General features: G+C 46.3%; 1 protein-coding gene across 2 annotated transcripts in view; it reads left to right on the top strand.

Annotated features, from left to right (window-relative positions):
* INTS3 (integrator complex subunit 3) overlaps positions 1–18,353 on the top strand; it is a 38,986-nt gene that overhangs the window by 6,885 nt on the left and 13,748 nt on the right. For both annotated transcript variants that reach the window (XM_082648381.1, XM_082648380.1), the window contains exons 2-10: positions 1,730–1,813; positions 2,798–2,881; positions 9,794–9,907; positions 10,101–10,185; positions 11,539–11,605; positions 13,922–14,066; positions 15,157–15,286; positions 16,564–16,661; positions 18,058–18,249. In XM_082648381.1, the coding sequence (XP_082504507.1) occupies positions 1,730–1,813; positions 2,798–2,881; positions 9,794–9,907; positions 10,101–10,185; positions 11,539–11,605; positions 13,922–14,066; positions 15,157–15,286; positions 16,564–16,661; positions 18,058–18,249 (999 nt within the window). The remainder of the gene's footprint in view (positions 1–1,729; positions 1,814–2,797; positions 2,882–9,793; positions 9,908–10,100; positions 10,186–11,538; positions 11,606–13,921; positions 14,067–15,156; positions 15,287–16,563; positions 16,662–18,057; positions 18,250–18,353) is intronic.

Below are 18,353 nucleotides of genomic sequence, written 5' to 3'. Positions count from 1 at the left end.
CTCATTGTTCAAACTGTCTCATAAAATTTTTTTTTAAAGGTTTTTTCCTTAAGTTCCTCAGGTGCTTTATTGTTTGGTTTTTTTTTTTTCCCTGTGGCATGGCTTGCGGGATCTTAGTTCCCCAACCAGGGATTGAACCTGGGCCCACGACAGTGAAAGTGCAGAGTCCTAACCACTGGACCACCAGGGAATTCCCATAAATTCTTTTTATAATTGGTTTTTCAGATCAGTAATCAAACAAGGATCACACATTTATTGCATTCAGTTGATATATCCCTTTAATTTTTTAATAACTATTTTAAAATAATTTCAAGCTTAGAGAAAAATTGTAAGACATAGAACTCTCATATACTCTTCACCCAGATTCACCAATTGTTAACATTTGCTGCATTTGCTTTTTCATTATCTCTCTATATACATGTTATTATTTTAATGTTTTGAGAGTAAGTTGCAGCCGCAGTGCCACTTAAGATTTAAATACTTCCGGGAGTATTTCCTAAGAACAAGGATCCTCTGTTACATAATACCTGTTTTATTTTTTTTTTTGCGGTACGCAGACCTCTCGCTGTTGTGGCCTCTCCTGTTGCGGAGCGCAGGCTCAGCGGCCATGGCTCACGGGCCCAGCTGCTCTGCGGCATGTGGGATCTTCCCGGACCGGGGCACAAACCCGTGTCCCCTGCATCGGCAGGCGGACTCTCAACCACTGCGCCACCAGGGAAGCCCGATACGTTACTCTTATAGTACATATTCATATTTTACCAGTTGTCCCAATTATGTCCATTATAGCAGTCCAGGATCACACATTGCATTTAGGTGTACTGTCTCTTTAATTCTTAGTCCTATCTCTGTCCCTCACCTTAAACACTTTGATAGGCCAGTTATCTTATAAATCTCTCTCAATTTGGGTTGTCAAAATTTCTTCATGATTAGACTGAGATTATTCATTTTGGGCAAGAAAACCATAGAAGTGATGTTTAGCCTTTTCAGTGCACCATATCAGAGGCGCGTATGTCAGCTGTCAGTCTGTCTTGTTATTTGGGATATTAGCTCTGATCACTTGGTTAAGGTGGTATCCTTCAGGATTTCCTACAGTTATTTTCTCTTTGTAATTAGTATTTTGAACCTATGTAAATATTCTCTTGTGAAAGTTTTGCCTCTGGTTTTACCATTCATTGATGATATTTGCCTGAATCAATTATTATTCCTGTCATTCCTTCTGCAGTTTTAGTTGGCATTCCACTGTAAGGAAGAGCTTTCCCTTCTTTATTTATCATGTATGTACATATCTATCTATCAGCACAGACTCATGGATTCTTATTTTATTCAAGGGGTTGAAATCGTAAGCCTCTTTTTTTTTTTGGCCACACCTCGTGGTTTGTGGGATCTTAGTTCCCCTACCAGGGATCGAACCGAGGCCCCGGCAGTGAAAGCACAGAATCCTAACCACTGGACTGCCAGGGAATTCCCTTAAGCTTCTTTTAATACATGGGGTTCTCCCTCCCTGCTTTTTTCCTTGCAATTTAAATGTTAAAGAAATCAGGAAGCCTGTCATGATTTATACATTCTGGACTTTGCTGATTATATCCTCATGGTGACTTGACTTGTAAACTGGTAGTTAGGTCTAGAGATGTGATGAGATTTAAATTTTTAAAAAGCTTTATTGGGGGCCAGAAATACATCACAGGTGGTGGTATGGAGCACTCTGAATTTTTTTCTCACCCCTTCACAGAGGTTGGAAAGATGTATGAGCATTGTGACATCGATGACTACTGGTGTCTCAGAGAGAGAGGCCAATGACGCCCTCAATGCCTACGTGAGTATAATACTCTCCCCGTACCCATTTCTGCTTCTTTGAAAGCTTTCAGACATGATCAAAAAGATGGAAAGAAAAAAAAAAAAAAAAAAAAAAAGATGGAAAGACTTCAGTGGTTAAGAACTAGGGGGTTGAAGTTAAGGTCTTGGTTTCCTGAACCAGGCTTCCCAACTCCTCTCTTTCTTTCTTTTATTTATTTATGTACTTTTTATACAGCAGGTTCTTATTAGTTATCTATTTTATATATATTAGTGTATATATGTCAATCCCAATCTCCCAGTTCATCCCACCACCACCCCCCTCTCCTCTCTTTCTTTCTTAATGTGGGAATCCCATCTGTTGGAGCCTTAGGTGTCTTTGAATAACAAGTTTAAAAAATAACTCATAGTCCTGTGGTGGCTTTTTTCTTTGTAAATCATTCTCACATATTTGATCTTTTACATTTCTTAATCAGTCTGTGAGGTTGAAAGGATTCAAAGTAATACATGTAAAGGATTTAGAGTAGTTTCTGGCACATAGTGAATGTTCAGTAAATATTTCTTACTTATTAGTAGTAATTATTCTTATTATGTCTTCACCTTACAAATATCAGGGGTTCAGTGATTTGCCCAAGGTCTTGACTTGGTAGGTGCACTTGTTAATCCATGAGTGACTCTTTGTAGCTCCCTTTCTACTAAAGGCTGTTACGGTCTGGTAAAGGTGTGGAGTAGGGTTTTGTTTTTTTTTCTCATTTTAAACACTCTTTATTTTCTGCCTCTATCCTTCATCAAGCCTTGGAGAAAGCAGTATGGGTCCATCCTTTCCCTCCACCTCTCTCCTAAAACAGATGCCCCATCACTTTTAGGAGAAGGGAATCATCAGATTTAAGAGCTGATGATTCTCCTTTGCAGGTCACTCAAGAGTCCCACATTTTCTGGGAGCAGCTGTGCTCAAGAACTTCCCTCCTGTGAGTGACAACTAGTTTTTTTTTCCCTCATATCCCAGGTATGCAAAGGCCCCCCACAGCACGAGGAAATCTGCCTGGGCCTCTTCACGCTTGTCCTCACCGAACCTGCCCAAGCCCAGAAGGTAAGACTCCCTTCTCTGGACCCACACTCCCTTCTCAGATATGATCTGAGAATATGGTAGAACTTATGGTTTAACTGGAATAGTACCATACCCTTTGACCAGGGCTAGATCATCTTGTTCTCCAAATATAGTTGCAACTCCCTTTTCACTCAGTAAATTGGTCACTCTGACTAAAGTCCTTTCTCTTTTTCCAGATTCTGAAGCTAAAAGGCAAGAAAAGGCAGTTGTGAGAGTGAAAAAGCATTTAGAGAGTTTTAAATTGTAGACTTAGGGGCTTCCCCGGCAGTCCAGTGATTGAGACTGCCCCTTCCAATGCAGGGGGTGTGGGTTGGATCCCTGGGCCGGGAGCTGAGATCCCACATGCCTGGCAGCCAAAAAACCAAAACATAAAACAGAAGCAATATTGTAACAAATTCAATAAAGACTTAAAAAAAAAATTGTAGATTGATGAGTCAAGGCTAAAAGAGGTGGGATTTAATCCAGAGAAGAGCACAAATATAAGCAAGTCTGTTGAGAGTTCTTATCCAGAAGAGCGTGACTTGTAGTTTGCAGGTTTTATCAGTGCAGGTGAACAGAAACCAGGTTTAACATTGCAGCAAGTAGGATTTAAATTAGACAGCTTGGGAGTTCCCTGGTGGCCTAGTGGTTAGGATTCCAGGCTTTCACTGCCGTGGCCCAGGTTCCTGAAAGCCACGCAGGGCAGCCAATAGATAAATAGATAGATAGGTAGATAGATAAATAAATAAGTAAGACAGCTTAATGTTAGGTGAGGCAGTAATAATGTAGTGATTAAGAGTACACTGGAAAAAAAAAAGAGTACACTGGAGTCAGACTTCCTGAGGAATACCGTATGAAAATTAGTTTGGGGTTCTTCACAAATAGAGGAGTCTCCTTTATGTGGAATGGTTTAAGAGAAGTCCTTCCTGAGGCGAGGGACTGAGCAGGATGATCTCTTTGGATTCCATTCTTTCTATAAGAAAGGAGCAAAATCCTGTCTTTTGCCTCTCTAGATTTCCACTTTCTTTGTCCTTGAATCTTGTGTGATGGTTTAGAAACATATGTCTGGTATCTGGCATTAACTGCACGGCACTGACAAGAGAAGAGCTTGGAGAGGGGGAATTCACTGTTCTCCTTGCCCCTTCCTTGAACAAAAGGAGTGTGGAAGGAAACAAACATGCTCTATGTCCAGGATTGTGTTCGGCTCTATCCAGACACATTTCATTTATTTATTTGTTTTTTCTTGGCTGCGTCTGGTCTTCATTGCGGCACACGGGATCTTCGTTGTGGTGCACGGGCTTCTCTCTAGTTGTGGCATGCGGGTTTTCTCTTCTCTAGTTGAGGCGCTCCAGCTCAGTAGTTGTGACGCGCAGGCTTAGTTGCCCTGCGGCATGTGGGATCTTAGCTCCCGGACCAGGGATCGAACCTGTGTCCCCTGCATTGGAAGGCGGATTCTTTTTTTTGTTTTTAAATATCTTTATTGGAGTATAATTGCTTTACAATGTTGTGTTAGTTTCTGCTGCAGAACAAGTGAATCAGCTATATGTATACATATATCCCCATATCCCCTACCTCTTGCGCCTCCTTTCCACCCTCCCTATCCCACCCTCTAGGTTGTCACAAAGCATCGAGCTGATCTCCCTGTGATATGCAGCAGCTTCCCACTAGCCATCCATTTTACATTTGGTAGTGTATATATGTCAGCGCTACTCTCTCACTTCGCCCCAGCTTCCCCTTCCCTCCTGGAAGGTGGATTCTTTATCACTGGACCACCAGGGAAGTCCCAGACACATTTCATTTAATCCTCTCAAAAAGCTATGTGAAACTGGTGGCTTTGTTCTCTTCCCCCAAACCACTCCCAGTGTACCTGTAAGAAACCTGGAGGTCAGACACATTGTCGTTTGTTCAAGGAAAACCAAGGGAAAATCATTCCCAAGGACAAGGACGGATGCCCATGGTCCCCTGGCCTAGCTGTTGGAATTAACCTCAGGGGAAGGACTTACGGGCGTGGCAACCTGATGTGTTTGTACTCCTGATGCCAACTGGAGCAGGATCTGGGGTGAGGGTGGGTGGTAGGGTAGCAAGTATTCACAAGTTGGTGAATGGCCTTGGGAACCAATGCCCTTGGTTTCCCAGGCCATTTCTGGGCTGGGACATTGTTGAGTTAAATTGGCATTTCAGGGACTTCCCTGGTGGTTCAGTGGCTAAGACTTCGCCTTCCAATGCAAGGGGTGCAGGTTCGATCCCTGGTCAGGGAGTGGAGATCCCTCATGCCTCGCGGAAGCAATATTGTAACAAATTCAATAAAGACTTTAAAAATGGTTCACATCAAAAACATCTTTAAAAAAAAATTTAGCATTTCATTTTCATACTGAATTTATCATCGAGATCCTTGAAGACAAATGAATGTCTCCAATCTAGTGTTGTTAACCAGTAATGTGATCCAGCCTAGCCCCTCTATTTTAAAGAAAGTGTTGGCAAAGATGGCGGTGAAGGGTTGGGGTTAAGGTTTAGTTTTCTCTCACGTGGTGGGTTTTTATACGTACAATTAAAATCTTATTTAGTCATCTTAGTGCAAATTCATCTTGCCCGCTGGTTTTATTTGTGTTTCAGGTGAGATCTGAATCAGCTAGGGTACATCAGTAAACTTCAGTGAAGGGGGCAGGGCCCTGTAGTATTTCTAGCTCTTTGCCTGACCTGGCAGTGAGAGGCCACAGGGCTGTGCGTTATAAATGCTTATTATGTCATGAATTTGGCCATCCAGACATGACAAGGAACTAGAGCACCTTGTCTTTTTTTTGCTCTATGACAGCCCCATGAGGGTGGCCCCAGGCCCTCACCTTGGGTCTCATAGTTGGTTGATAGCTGCACCAGGATTATGTGCACATGCTGGAGGTTTCCAAGTACATCCCCTACCTAGGAGCCTTCTAGGCTGACAGGCCCCCAGGTCAGGCCTTTTCAGACAAAGGGGGTGGAGACAGGACTTAGGAGGATACAGTTTTTTTGTTGTTGTTTTTTGTTTTTTGCGGTATGCGGGCCTCTCACTGTTGTGGCCTCTCCCGTTGTGGAGCACAGGCCCCGGACGTGCAGGCTCAGCGGCCATGGCTCACGGGCCCAGCCGCTCCGCGGCATGTGGGATCTTCCCGGACCGGGGCACGAACCCGCGTCCCCTGCATCGGCAGGCGGACTCTCAACCACTGCGCCACGAGGGAAGCCCAGGAGGATACAGTTTTAGGCAAGTGAGGAACTATCAGGCACTGACTCATTCAGAGGCCTTGAGCCAGGTCAGAGTATGGTAGAAGAATCTGTGACCTCTTACTGCTTTAATCCTTCTCCCTAAAAGGGTGATTATCTTACAGAGTACTTTCTGTACTGCAAAAGTTTTAGGTAGGAGTTACTGATGAGGACTGATCCTAATGCATTGTTTTAGGCTTCAGTTTAAAACAAGGGGAGTGGGAGGTTCCTTAAAAAACTACAAATAGAACTACCATATGACCCAGCAATCCCACTACTGGGCATATACCCTGAGAAAACTATAATTCAAGAAGAGTCATGTACCAAAATGTTCATTGCAGCTCTATTTACAATAGCCCGGAGATGGAAACAACGTAAGTGCCCATCATTGGATGAATGGATCAAGAAGATGTGGCACATATATACAATGGAATATTACTCAGCCATAAAAAGAAACGAAATTGAGCTATTTGTAATGAGGTGATAGACCTAGAGTCTGTCATACAGAGTGAAGTAAGTCAGAAAGAGAGAGACAAATACCGTATGCTAACATATATATGGAATTTAAGAAAAAAAAAGTCATGAAGAACCTAGGGGTAAAACAGGAATAAAGACACAGACCTACTAGAGAATGGACTTGAGGATATGGGGAGGGGGAAGGGTAAGCTGTGACAAAGCGAGAGAGAGGCATGGATATATATACACTATCAAACTTAAGGTAGATAGCTAGTGGGAAGCAGCCGCATAGCACAGGGAGATCAGCTCGGTGCTTTGTGACCGCCTGGAGGGGTCCGATAGGGAGGGTGGGAGGGAAGGAGACGCAAGAGGGAAGAGATATGGGAACATACGTATATATATAACTGATTCATTTTGTTGTAAAGCAGAAACTAACACACCACTGTAAAGCAATTATACTCCAATAAAGATGTTAAAGAAAAAAAAAAAAGGGGGAGAGTGTTTCCTAAGGGTTTATTTGGAGTTAATTCTGTCACTGGAACAGAAACCTCAGGGTGGGTTGGAGATTCTGCTGTTCCTACATCTCCATGGCCTGAGAGGTGGGAGGTGGGGATCCTGGAGAAGGTGGTAGTGGAAACTGAGTCTTGAACACATCAGAAGCCTGCTCTGGGAAGGCATGAGCTGAGCAGCCGCTGTCAGTGCTGGCAGGCAGGTTCAAAGAGTTAGGACCAGCTCTCTGGGACTTCTTAGTAGGTGGAGCTAAACACGAGAACTTAGTTAAGGAGAGAGCAGTCAGGTATTGGTGGAGAGTGGAACATGCATGGCGTGGATCTTGTTCCAGTTCTACCTTCTTAACTTGCGTTGGCAGCTCTTGTGTTTATATTCTTTGAGTTTATTTCCTATTTGATGTCTGAACTGAATAGCTGGGAGCAGGCCTGGCTGGGGGACTGCAATGTGGTGGGAGGCTAAGTTGGAGGCCTTAGCTTCTGTGCAGCCTCTCGCTGTCAGTAGATACAGGTGATAGGAAAGGGTTTAACATTGATGCCAGGTTCCCTCTTCATCAAAGGTCAAGTCCAGGCCCTGGCAGTTCTTGGTTCATGCTTCTCTCAGCAGGCAGCTCCAGAAAGAAAGCTGGGGGCTATGAGGGCCTAGGCTGGAATATCACTACTCCCAACACAGGACAGATACACTACCTCAGCACCATTCTGTCACCTCTCCTTTCTTTTGAGAGAATACCTCTCCTCTGTTTCCCACTGAGTTTTTTTCCCCATCTACTTATCTTCCAAGCCAGGCAGCAAACTGGCACAGAGTTTGGAGAGACAACTGCAGCATCAGGAATATGATACTCCTGGTACCATGAGCTGCCATGTGTTACCAGCAGTTGTGGTTGATAAGGTCCCAGATGGAGCATGGAATTAGGCAGACAGAATCTGCTTGCTTCATCTGACCCTGTGTCTCCTGAGGGGCTGTCCTCCTTCCCTGTCCTGGGTCTCTTCTGCATTTCTGGGATTTCTGCTTTTGTTTTGAACAGACAGGGCTCCTCTCTGTTCTCCTCTCTGCTCCTCCACTACTGATTAGTAGTGTCTCTATCTTTGGCCTGACATAGGTTTCCCTTCTGCCTCTGCTTCCCTCAATCCTCTGCCCATCCTGTCACTCACTCCTCCAGGGGAGGCTCCAGGGCTGAACCACATTTACTGACCGGCACTTGGCAGTAGGTCACTGGGTTCTCTTATCTCTTTCTTGTTCCCTTGCTTGTACTGTTGATCTCCCAGCCCTCCTTCTGCAGATGCATTCAGAAGATAATCAAATTCTCCTTTGGGTTTGAAAAGTTTATGGCACATGGGGAAATCTCTAAGTGTTCGTATTTTTATCAGATAGATTGTTTTGACTTAAGGACAATAGAGGAAGTGGAAGTAGCAATAGCTAATCTCTTAGGAGTCCCTAGACACACCAAGGCCAGGGAGCAGGGGTCTTGAGGAATATCAGCACTTCTCTTTTGAATGCTTAGGATGAACGAGTTTAGAAATGTAGTAGTCACAAAGCCACTCTAAACGCTTACCTACATCCCCTCGTTTCCTTTTAGTTATTTCTAATGGTGGTATGGGGTGGTTAAGAGCATGGAGGGTAGAGTTGCAGTGCTGGGACTTGAGTCTTCCTTTTATCTCTAATGTGACCTGGGGCAAATCACTTTGACCTCTCTGTGCCTGTTTCCTCATCTGTAAAAACAGAGATGTTAATAAATAGGGTGATTATGTGATTCAAATGCAATAAAGAGAATATAAAGTTTGTGCACAACGCCAATGCATGTTCCCTATTAAAATTGCTATTATCGTTGATGCTGTCCTTGCTACTGGCCTTCTAAGGTTGTGGGATACTGCCTATCTAAATTTTACCCTTTGTGCTGAGACCCGGACAGCGTAGAACTCAGCAGGCTAAGGAGATTGCTAATGAGGTCCCCTAAGATGGTCCTCCAGGAGTCTGGTCTCTGTAGAGAGACAGGGTGAGAAAAGCTCTAGCGGGAAGAGAAACAAGAGCTCTCAGAGGAAATTGGCATGCTTTCCCTCACCTCCCCCAGAGTTGGGTGTGCTTAAAACCCCTCCTTTTTTAATACTTGGCAGAAGCAAAGGGCAGCCCAGAGAAAAGTAGAAAGGTGTTTAGTTAAGGAAGTTTGGTTTGGTTCTGCCCTTTCTTTCCGGGGTCATGGTCTCTGAAGCCTCTTTCCTTAATACTCCTAGCCTTTTACTTCATCTGGCTGTGTCAATACAAGTCTAAAAATCTCTTTGAGATCCTTTCCAAGCTATTCAACCAAACCCATTCTGCAGTGACCTTTTACTGGCAGATGAAAAGCAGATGGCCTCCACCTGTTTTGCTCAGCTGGTGGCATCAAACAGTATGACGCTTCCTAAGAAGGGAGGTAGGGGACAGGGAGCCTTTCTTAGCAGGCTTTTCTGCCTTATTAGAGTAGGTCAGTCCCTTTTCCCCACCCTGTGTGACGGAGCAAGGGGTAGGCTTGGGGTGGAAGGATGGCATCCAGAGTGGAAAGTCTTTGCGTTGGTGGTACAGTGGTGAACATAGCTGCCTTCCAGAGTGGAAAGTCTTTCATTGCCACTCATATCGCATTGGTGGTATTCAAGTTGGAGAGGCCGGGGGCAGGGGGCCCACAATGAGTGGGATCAGGAGCCTGTCCTCAGCTTGCTGGCTGCTCACAAACCTCACTTCTCACAGTGTTACCGGGACTTGGCTCTGGTGAGTCGTGACGGCATGAATATTGTCCTGAATAAAATCAACCAGATACTTATGGAGAAGTACTTGAAGTTGCAGGATACCTGCCGTACTCAGGTAAGGCCAGAAAGAAAAGAGAGATCCAGCTCAGAGACTTAACAGAATGGATCCTCTCCTAAGGGGAAGGGAAGGAGGAATCGGGGGTAACATACCACTACCTTTGTACACCTAAATTCTAATGTGATTGGATTAGCCCTTTTCTCAAATTCACAGAACTTTCTCTTCATCTGTCTTTTCCTCTCTCCTTTAGTTGGTGTGGTTGGTACGGGAACTAGTGAAGAGTGGGGTTCTGGGAGCCGATGGTGTTTGCATGACATTCATGAAGCAGATTGCCGGTGAGTTGGATGGCAAGAACGTAAAGAAGAAAGGAGAGCAGCCCAGAGCGTAAATCCAGGCAATGGAGAATGATTAAGTACCTGAGGGACTTGATTCCTGGATTGCTTAGACTCTTTCCTTTTGACCCAGGCATCTTCTGGCCACGTATGTTGCAGAAAGAAATTGAAAAATTACTGGGGGCCTTTTGAAGCAATAAGTCTTGCCTCCTTTTCCTTCCTGCCAAACTCGAGGCCTGGTATAAAATAGTTGACCTGTTGTAACCAGTCCTCACTCTGGGGTTTCGTGGCATATTGGATCAGGAAGAATCTGGAAGGAATGGGGAGAGAAGTAAGGGCAAAATAATTGGTTCTCATCACACTGTACTTTCAGAAACCCAGGCATCTTCTCTGGCTCCATCTCAATGTTCTGAACACTTGGGGCCAGTTTGAGGGACGAACTGTGTCACAGAACAGACCCTGACATTTAGGTTTTGTTATCTTCTTGGCATCAGTGACATCTGTCTGAGCCACTGAATATCCAAGAGGCCTGCCCCTGCTACTTCTATCCCCAAAATTACATGTGTTTGTTTAAAAATGACCCTGCCTCTCTATCTCACCATTGCCCCTTGGTTCTTTGCTTCCTCTTCAGGATTTTGTACAACACTGATGCTCCTGTTGTGACGTGTATAAACCTTAATCTATGTGATGTGTGACTCTGTGAACATGGAATTTTTAAATTAGGACCTGGGGCAAGGCATAGCATTGTTGTACTGGCTGTTTTTATCCACTCTCCTGGTACTTTCTTCCCTGTTTGGCTTCTCCCAAATAGGGAGTCCCCACTTCTCATCCTAAGACTTTGGTCTGGCATTACTGAATGTTTAATTCAGCCCCAGGAAGTTTCATAGCAAGCACTCAAGACGGTGATACCTGGAAGCAAGAAACCCTTGGCCTGTCATGAGCCTGACACAGGATTTGGGACATCCAGTGGCTGGACCGCAGCTCTTGCTAGCCACCTGCACTTCTCAGGCCCTGTCTGAAATACCATCCTTTCTTTCCAAGCATGGGCTTTTCATATCTCCTTCCCAGACATTCCCTTTCAGGGGTCAAAGTATTCCCATTCCAACCCCCTGTCTATGGAAAAGTAGCAGTTCTGGTTTCTGGAAAAATCCCAAACTTTCCCTTCCCTTCTCTCTGGAGTCAAAGGGGGAAACTTTAAAGTGTGACAGAACAGAAGACAGTCTTTCCAGCACTCAGAACATCAGTGATGGGATAACAGTTAGGGATGGACCAGTAGGATGGTGAAGAAGTGTACTGGATTAGCTGAGTCACTAATCAGAGCCATTCTGATTCTCTGTTTTCTCCCCCTTTGATCAGGTGGGGATGTTACGGCAAAAAATATCTGGTTGGCAGAGAGTGTTCTGGATATCCTGATGGAGCAGAGGTAGAGTCTATCGTGAAGGGTGGGGCAAGAGCCAGATATGGCCTCAGTGGGTGTGAGTGTGGGGAATGGGGATGCAAGGGTTGTGTGAGGACTGTTAGTGGCCCAAGAACACCTTAGGTTAGAGGGGATGAGGTGGGGGAGGGAGAGACCAGTGTATTTGTGGCAAGTGAAGGAATTAATGCCATGGTATGGCTCAGGGATGAAGGAGTGGGAAAGAAGGTCTTTGCTAAAATCTCTCGGAGCCCAGGAAAAACTCGTTTCATCTGATAAGGGTTTATTTTTGATCCAGACCTCCATGGAATGTTTATCTTTTGGGGGGAGGTGGGGGAGAATGAGCTCAGCAGAGTAGGGCCAGCCAGCCACCCAGGCCTGGCAGGTACCCCTTTTCTCCCTTCCAAGACTATCCATCCTACCCATGCCACCCTTTTGTTGAAGTGGCACAGGCGGTGGTGGGAGTGAGGAGGCCACTGAGACCAGTGGTGCAGAGGGCATGAGGCTTTCCAGCTGATTCTTTCCCTTCCCCATCAAAGTAAAGGACCAGAAAATATGAGGGCTGTTCCATATATGAACTTGTTTGGGGGTGAGGCCTACCTCTGAGTCCTGTGGCCTCAGTCTTCCTGTTGCTTGATTTCAGAGTCTATTCTGGGAGAGGACACCAGAGTAGTCACGTGATTGAGAGGGCTGATAACCTCCATATTTCCGATGGTTTAGAAGAATGCACCTCCTCCTTATTCACACTTGTGAAAGAGGTGGCTGTGTTCTGTGCTCTGCCGGAGCTTGCAAGCTGGGCCAGGTCTGCCGAGCAGTGCCACCTAGTGCCCTGGGCCTGGATGCGCAGCTGCAGGTGCGGCTGGCGGCACTTCTTCCGTCTTTGGTACCAGCACACAGCACATGAGATCCTAGTGGTTTCTTACCAGGTCTCTGCTTCTCTTAGGTCGCTGTACCTTCCTAACGCCCTGGGTCAGAGGGTTTCACTTTCATCTCTCTTTCTGTTCATTACCCCATCCCAGGATTCAGTTACATTCATCACTAGCAAATCTTTCTAAAAAGTGATTTTTCTCATTTTGTCCCTGGTGCCAGATACCTCCTGTTCCCATACCTTAAAGCAGAATTCCGCTCATTTGGGCAGTTAGAGTGCAGTCTTAGTGTACAGGTGTCAGATAACTGCCCTACCTTTTCTCCTGCCCTCCAAAAAACTCACATCCTTTGATGCAAGTGAGTCCCTAGAAGTTTAAAACTGTCCTCTTCCACACCTTCCCTGTCACTCCTTCCCAAGTGTTTCTAGGGCTATGGAATTAAAAGATAGCAGGTGTGGGAGGGAGACCCATCCCTGTGTCCTTGGCTGCTGCTTTCATTCTGTGAAAGGAAAAGGCCAGAGTCTCTTAATTAGGTGGCTTGAGCACTTTTCCGGAATCAGGATGTTGCCTGGTTGGATTAATTAAACTCCCTGTCTTCTTCCTCTGGTTCCCTGCCTTCCAGCAGGGGTGCCAAAGCCCTTAAAAACTACTTGCTTGGGGGAGACAGCTCCCCAGTTTTGGTGCTTTGAGCCAGCATTGGAGTCTTTGTAATCTCCCCACTGTGTCTTAACACCCCTTTTCAAGCAGCAGGGAACGCACAACTCTTTCATTTCCCCCTTTCCTCAGGGAACGTCTAAAACTCCCGGGAAAATAGGTTTGCTATCCAAAATCTCGTTCTTCTTTTCAGGTTATGATTTAAGGCAGGTGACTCATTGACTGGGAGTGTGGGATCAGTGACTAGAGAGCAAGCCAGGGGAAGGTTTGTGACATGGTGGGCTGCTAATGACAAGCTGACACTGTGTGTTCTGAAATCTCCAGGGTCCTGAAAGGGTCTTGGTAATCCCCAGAGGTCCTTGGGCCACACTTTACGAACCACTGACTGAGGGACACTTCCAAACCTTTTTCTTTGTAGTCTGAGCCAGGCAGAAGCTCTGGCTTATCTCTGTCCCTTGTACCTCGACAGTGCTTGGCACACGATAGGCACTCAGTTAATGTTTGAGTGACGGAGTCAACAAACAAAATTATTTTACTGGAAGCTGAGTTCTTACGTGGTAGAGAGATTGCTTTTATTTAGCACTTAACCTTTATCGGGCACTTGGTAGAGTGGGAGGAAGTTGTCCCTACCTTAGCCAGTTAATAGTCCAAGATAGTTAACGACAGCAGGAGTGGCCAATTAAGGAACCAAAAACTTACTCCCAGTGTTAGTCATCAAACATCTGTGAGGCACTGGAGCCAAGTGTGGGGGTGAATTGGGAGGGTCTAGACGGAGTACAGGTGCCAGTGTCTTCCCTCCCTGCAGGGAATGGGTATTGAAGAGCAGCATCCTCATTGCCATGGCTGTTTACACATACCTCCGCCTCATCGTGGACCACCATGGGACCGCCCAGCTGCAGGCCCTGCGGCAGAAGGAGGTGGACTTCTGCATCTCACTGCTTCGGGAGCGGGTGAGGACAAAAACAGTGTGGGGAAGTGAAACCCAGGATGGGACACCTCTTTCTGTTCTGTGTGGTGACCTGGGGTCAGAGGTGTTGTGTTGGAGAGATGGAGGTGGTTCAAGGTCGGTTGTTTTTTCATCACTCTAAGACAGATGAGGATAGAAGGGTGGAGAAATTAGTGTGGAGTAGCCCTGGTTCCTAGAATGCTGCCGGTTACGCTGGCATCCGAGGGATTTTCCTGGTCAGCTTCATGAACACTGTTGCACAGCACACCACAGACAGAGGCTGTCTTGTGTTCCCACTGTTATGTTGTCTCCCCCACCTACCCACCTGGGTAATTGCCAGGATCACGTGGGATTGAGAATTGTCCACTGTCAGATCTCCCAAGGGAGACAGATGCTAGAGTTAAGCTGTCTAATGCAGTGGCCGCTAGCCACATGTGGCAATATAAATTAAAATGAATTGAAATTAGGGCCTTCCCTGGCGGTCCAGTGGTTAAGACTCTGTTCTCCCAATGCAGGGGGCGTAGTTCAATCCCTGGTCAGGGAACTAAGATCCCGCATGCCACACAGCATGGCCTAAAAAAAAAAATTAATTGAAATTAGATAAAAATTTTAAATTCAGTTCCTTAGTTGAATTAGCCACATTTCAAGTGCTCATGAGCCGTCTGTGGCTAATGGGTATCCTTCTGGACAGCACAGATAGAAATCATTTCCATTACCATGGAATGTTCTGTTGGACCAAGCAAGTTCTGGGGTAAGATGTCTGGGGTTCAACTTGCCAGCCCTAGCCTTTTTGAGTCTTAGTATCCCTTGACCTGGAGTGAAACAATTCTCGGAGGACAGGGCAATGGATTAATGTGAAAACCAGCAGGGCTTCCGCAGTTTCCAGTAACCTCTCATCCTTGATATCAGTCCCCCACTTCAGCTGTCTTCCCCTGAACAGCTTGGAGCCAACCCTTGGTTCCAGAAAAAATCGTATAACCCCTTCGACCCTCTTTCCTCCCCTGCCTAGAACATGTTGTTCCTTCCTCCCTGCAACAGGTAAACAATCCATGTTTCTATTCTCTTTCCTGTTTCCTGCCGTCCCCCCCATCTAGTTCATGGAATGTTTGATGATTGGTCGAGACCTCGTAAGACTACTTCAGAATGTTGCCAGGATACCAGAATTTGAACTGCTTTGGAAAGATATTATCCATAACCCTCAGGCCTTGAGTCCTCAGTTCACAGGTAAGCAAGGGTTGGGGCAGCCTGTCCTTGAGAGGTGGTGTCAAGAGGGCAGAGGTTGGTGGATAGGAGAGCGTTGGCAGTCAGATTGAGGAAGCTTGGGACTGGGCAGTCTCTGCCAAGCACAGCTGGGTGTAGGAACGGCAGGGCACACAGGCAGTTCAGGTGCTTCCCTCCCAGACAGCCCCTACTCGGCAGGCTCCAGCTGTCATTTAAGAGAAAGTGAAACAGAGAGCTGTGATCCTCCTCCTCCTGTCCCGGCAGCTCTTTGGCTCAAGAGGGGAGCCGATGACCGGTTTCCAGCTTCACTGAGTCTGTCAGGGGTGTTAGAGGTCAGCTTGTGAGACTGAGTCAGCAGAGGGGCTGGAATTCGTCCTGTAAGCGAAGGCTTCTCCCCAGGAGCACTCATGCCTCTGAATTCCAAGGATCCAGCTTGGCCAAAATCCTCTTTGGGGGAGGAAAAGAGTCTCTGTGTGCCTCTGCCAGCAAGGCCCTTTACATTTCCCTTCCCCTTCCCAGGGTCCTCATGGTCTAAACAGTGACTGTGCAGCTTCGCCCACCTCGCGTCCAGCACGCACGTGTGTGCGCGTACATGTGCACACATAACATTAGTGCAGTAGTCAGGAAAGGAGAAGAAAGCCCTGGTTTTACCTCATGTTGTGCTGCTCTTATATTGAACGTGTATTGAGTTGTTTTGAGTGCCTGCTGTGTGCTAGGCTCATGTATGTTAACTCATTTAATCCTCAGGACACCCCTGTAAGATGGATATTTTACTTTCCATGTTTACAGGTAAAGAAAATGAGGTTCAAGGAGATTAAGTAATTTGCCCAAAGCCACACAGCTAGTAAGTGTCAGAGGCAGGATTTGGATCCAGGTCTGTCTGACTCCAGAGCTCGTGCTTATGCCACAACCCACATTGATCCCAGGACCCAGTGATGGGACGGTCAGGAGCAGGAAGAGAGGCTAGGGCTCCCCGTATTTTCCCCTAACTTTCCCACATGTTGCCACCTGGAGTGAAGTGAGTAGGGGGCTCTGGACGGCCAGTAGAAGAAAACAATGAATATATCTTGGTCCTGGGGATGGTGGTTGGTTGGAGCAGATCATTCAGGTGCTGGTTAGAACCCCAACTTATACCTGTGCTCGACCTCTTGGTCATGTCTTAGAATTTCCCCATGAGCAAGACCACTGGCCATCAGTACCTGGCTCAGGTTGCCCACCTGCTTTCTATTCCTTCTGGTCCTCAGCCTTCTCTTTTCTCTTCCCTTGCACCCTTGGTTCAGGTATCCTACAGCTTCTTCAGTCAAGAACATCTCGAAAATTCCTAGCATGTCGTTTAACCCCAGACATGGAGACTAAGCTCCTCTTCATGACATCCCGGGTAAGCTAACCTACTGCAGCAGGAAGAGAAGCTGCAGGTGCTGGCCTAGGCTTCTTCCTTCAGCCTGTAGATGTCTTACGCTTGGTTACTGCCGGGTGGAGGGGTGGTCAAGTGTGTGATTGGGCATGGAGCTAAGAACTGGGGATACAGTGTTGAGCAAGGCTTACAATTCCAGTTCTTGTGAAGCTTTCGGTTTACCTACAGCAGTTATTAAACCAATACTTGTATACAAATAATGTAATTTACAAGTGTGAAATGTGCTATGAAAGGGTAGAGTGAGAGGCTCATTCTGGGAAATTAAACTCACGGTTCCTCTGGGTGAACCATGACCTCTCAGGAAGAGAGCTACGGCCTTTTGGTTTCCAAACATGGCTGAATTATGGCAGCATTGCTTGAGGAGCATGTTAAAAATACATCTTCCTGGGCTTCCCTGGTGGCGCAGTGGTTGAGAGTCTGCCTGCCGATGCAGGGGACACGGGTTCGTGCCCCGGTCCGGGAAGATCCCACATGCTGCGGAGCGGCTGGGCCCGTGAGCCATGGCCGCTGAGCCTGCGCGTCCGGAGCCTGTGCTCCGCAACAGGAGAGGCCACAGCATTGAGAGGCCCGTGTACTGCAAAAGAAAAAAAAAAAATACACCTTCCTGGGTCTTACTCTCCCAGAGAATCTACTTGTGGAATCTGTATTTGTAACAGACTTTCCAGGCAGCAATCCCTCTGCAGCCAGTCTGGTGTTAGGGAACCACTGCTCTAGCCAACTTATGGTTTCCCAAGTCATACAGGAGAACTGTCTAGATCTGGGCTGTCGCATGTGGTAGCCACTAGCCACGTGTTGCAATTTAAATTAGTTAAAATTAAATATAATTTAAAATTCAATACCTCAGTTGGAGTAGCTACATTTTAAGCGCTCAATAGCCACCATCTAGAAAGTTGTATTGCAGAAAGTTCTATTGGACGGTGTTGGTTTAGTGTTTTTTTGCTTTTTTTTTTAACCTTTCTGCTCTCTATTTTGGTTGAATTGGGAATAGAAGAGGAAATCTAGATCTTTCCCCTTAGGGTTGCTATTTGTATCCACTTAGAGTCTGTTTAGGGGAAGGACTTGATGCAAGGTTTGGAGAGTCTGTATACTTTGGATAATGATCCTGTTAGGTCATTCAGCCTCAGGAAGCTTTCAGTCAGTGCTGCGGAGACAACATTTTTTTTTTTTAAATCAAGGAAGATTTAAATCAGGATGTCTTCCCAAAGGCAGGGAGACTTGAGAGACAATACGAATTAATGAATAAGTTGTGGGAAGAAATTGAGGTCTAGGTCAAGCCTAGAGTTGAATGGTGCTCATTTCCCTCTGTCCAGAGACCCCACCCTCCCTTCCCAGCTTTCTTTCTAACGTCCTCTTCCCCCAGGTGCGGTTTGGTCAACAAAAGCGATACCAGGATTGGTTCCAGCGCCAGTACCTGTCAACCCCAGACAGTCAGTCTCTGCGCTGTGACCTCATTCGCTACATCTGTGGGGTTGTCCACCCTTCTAATGAAGTGCTGAGTTCAGATATCTTGCCCCGGTGGGCCATCATTGGCTGGCTTCTGACTACATGCACGGTGAGGGGCTGGGCATGGGGTGGAGGCTGCTGGGTGGTGAAGGGCCCCTCTTTCCCTTGTGTCTCACACTTCCATGCTTCTTCCTGACCCTCTGGGCCACCCGA

This window comes from Grampus griseus, assembly GCF_964374135.1.
Source record: "Grampus griseus genome assembly, chromosome: 1".
NCBI classification, from domain to species: Eukaryota; Metazoa; Chordata; class Mammalia; order Artiodactyla; family Delphinidae; genus Grampus; species Grampus griseus.
Note: the sequence above shows the minus strand (reverse complement) of the source record. Positions and strands in the feature narration are given on the sequence as shown.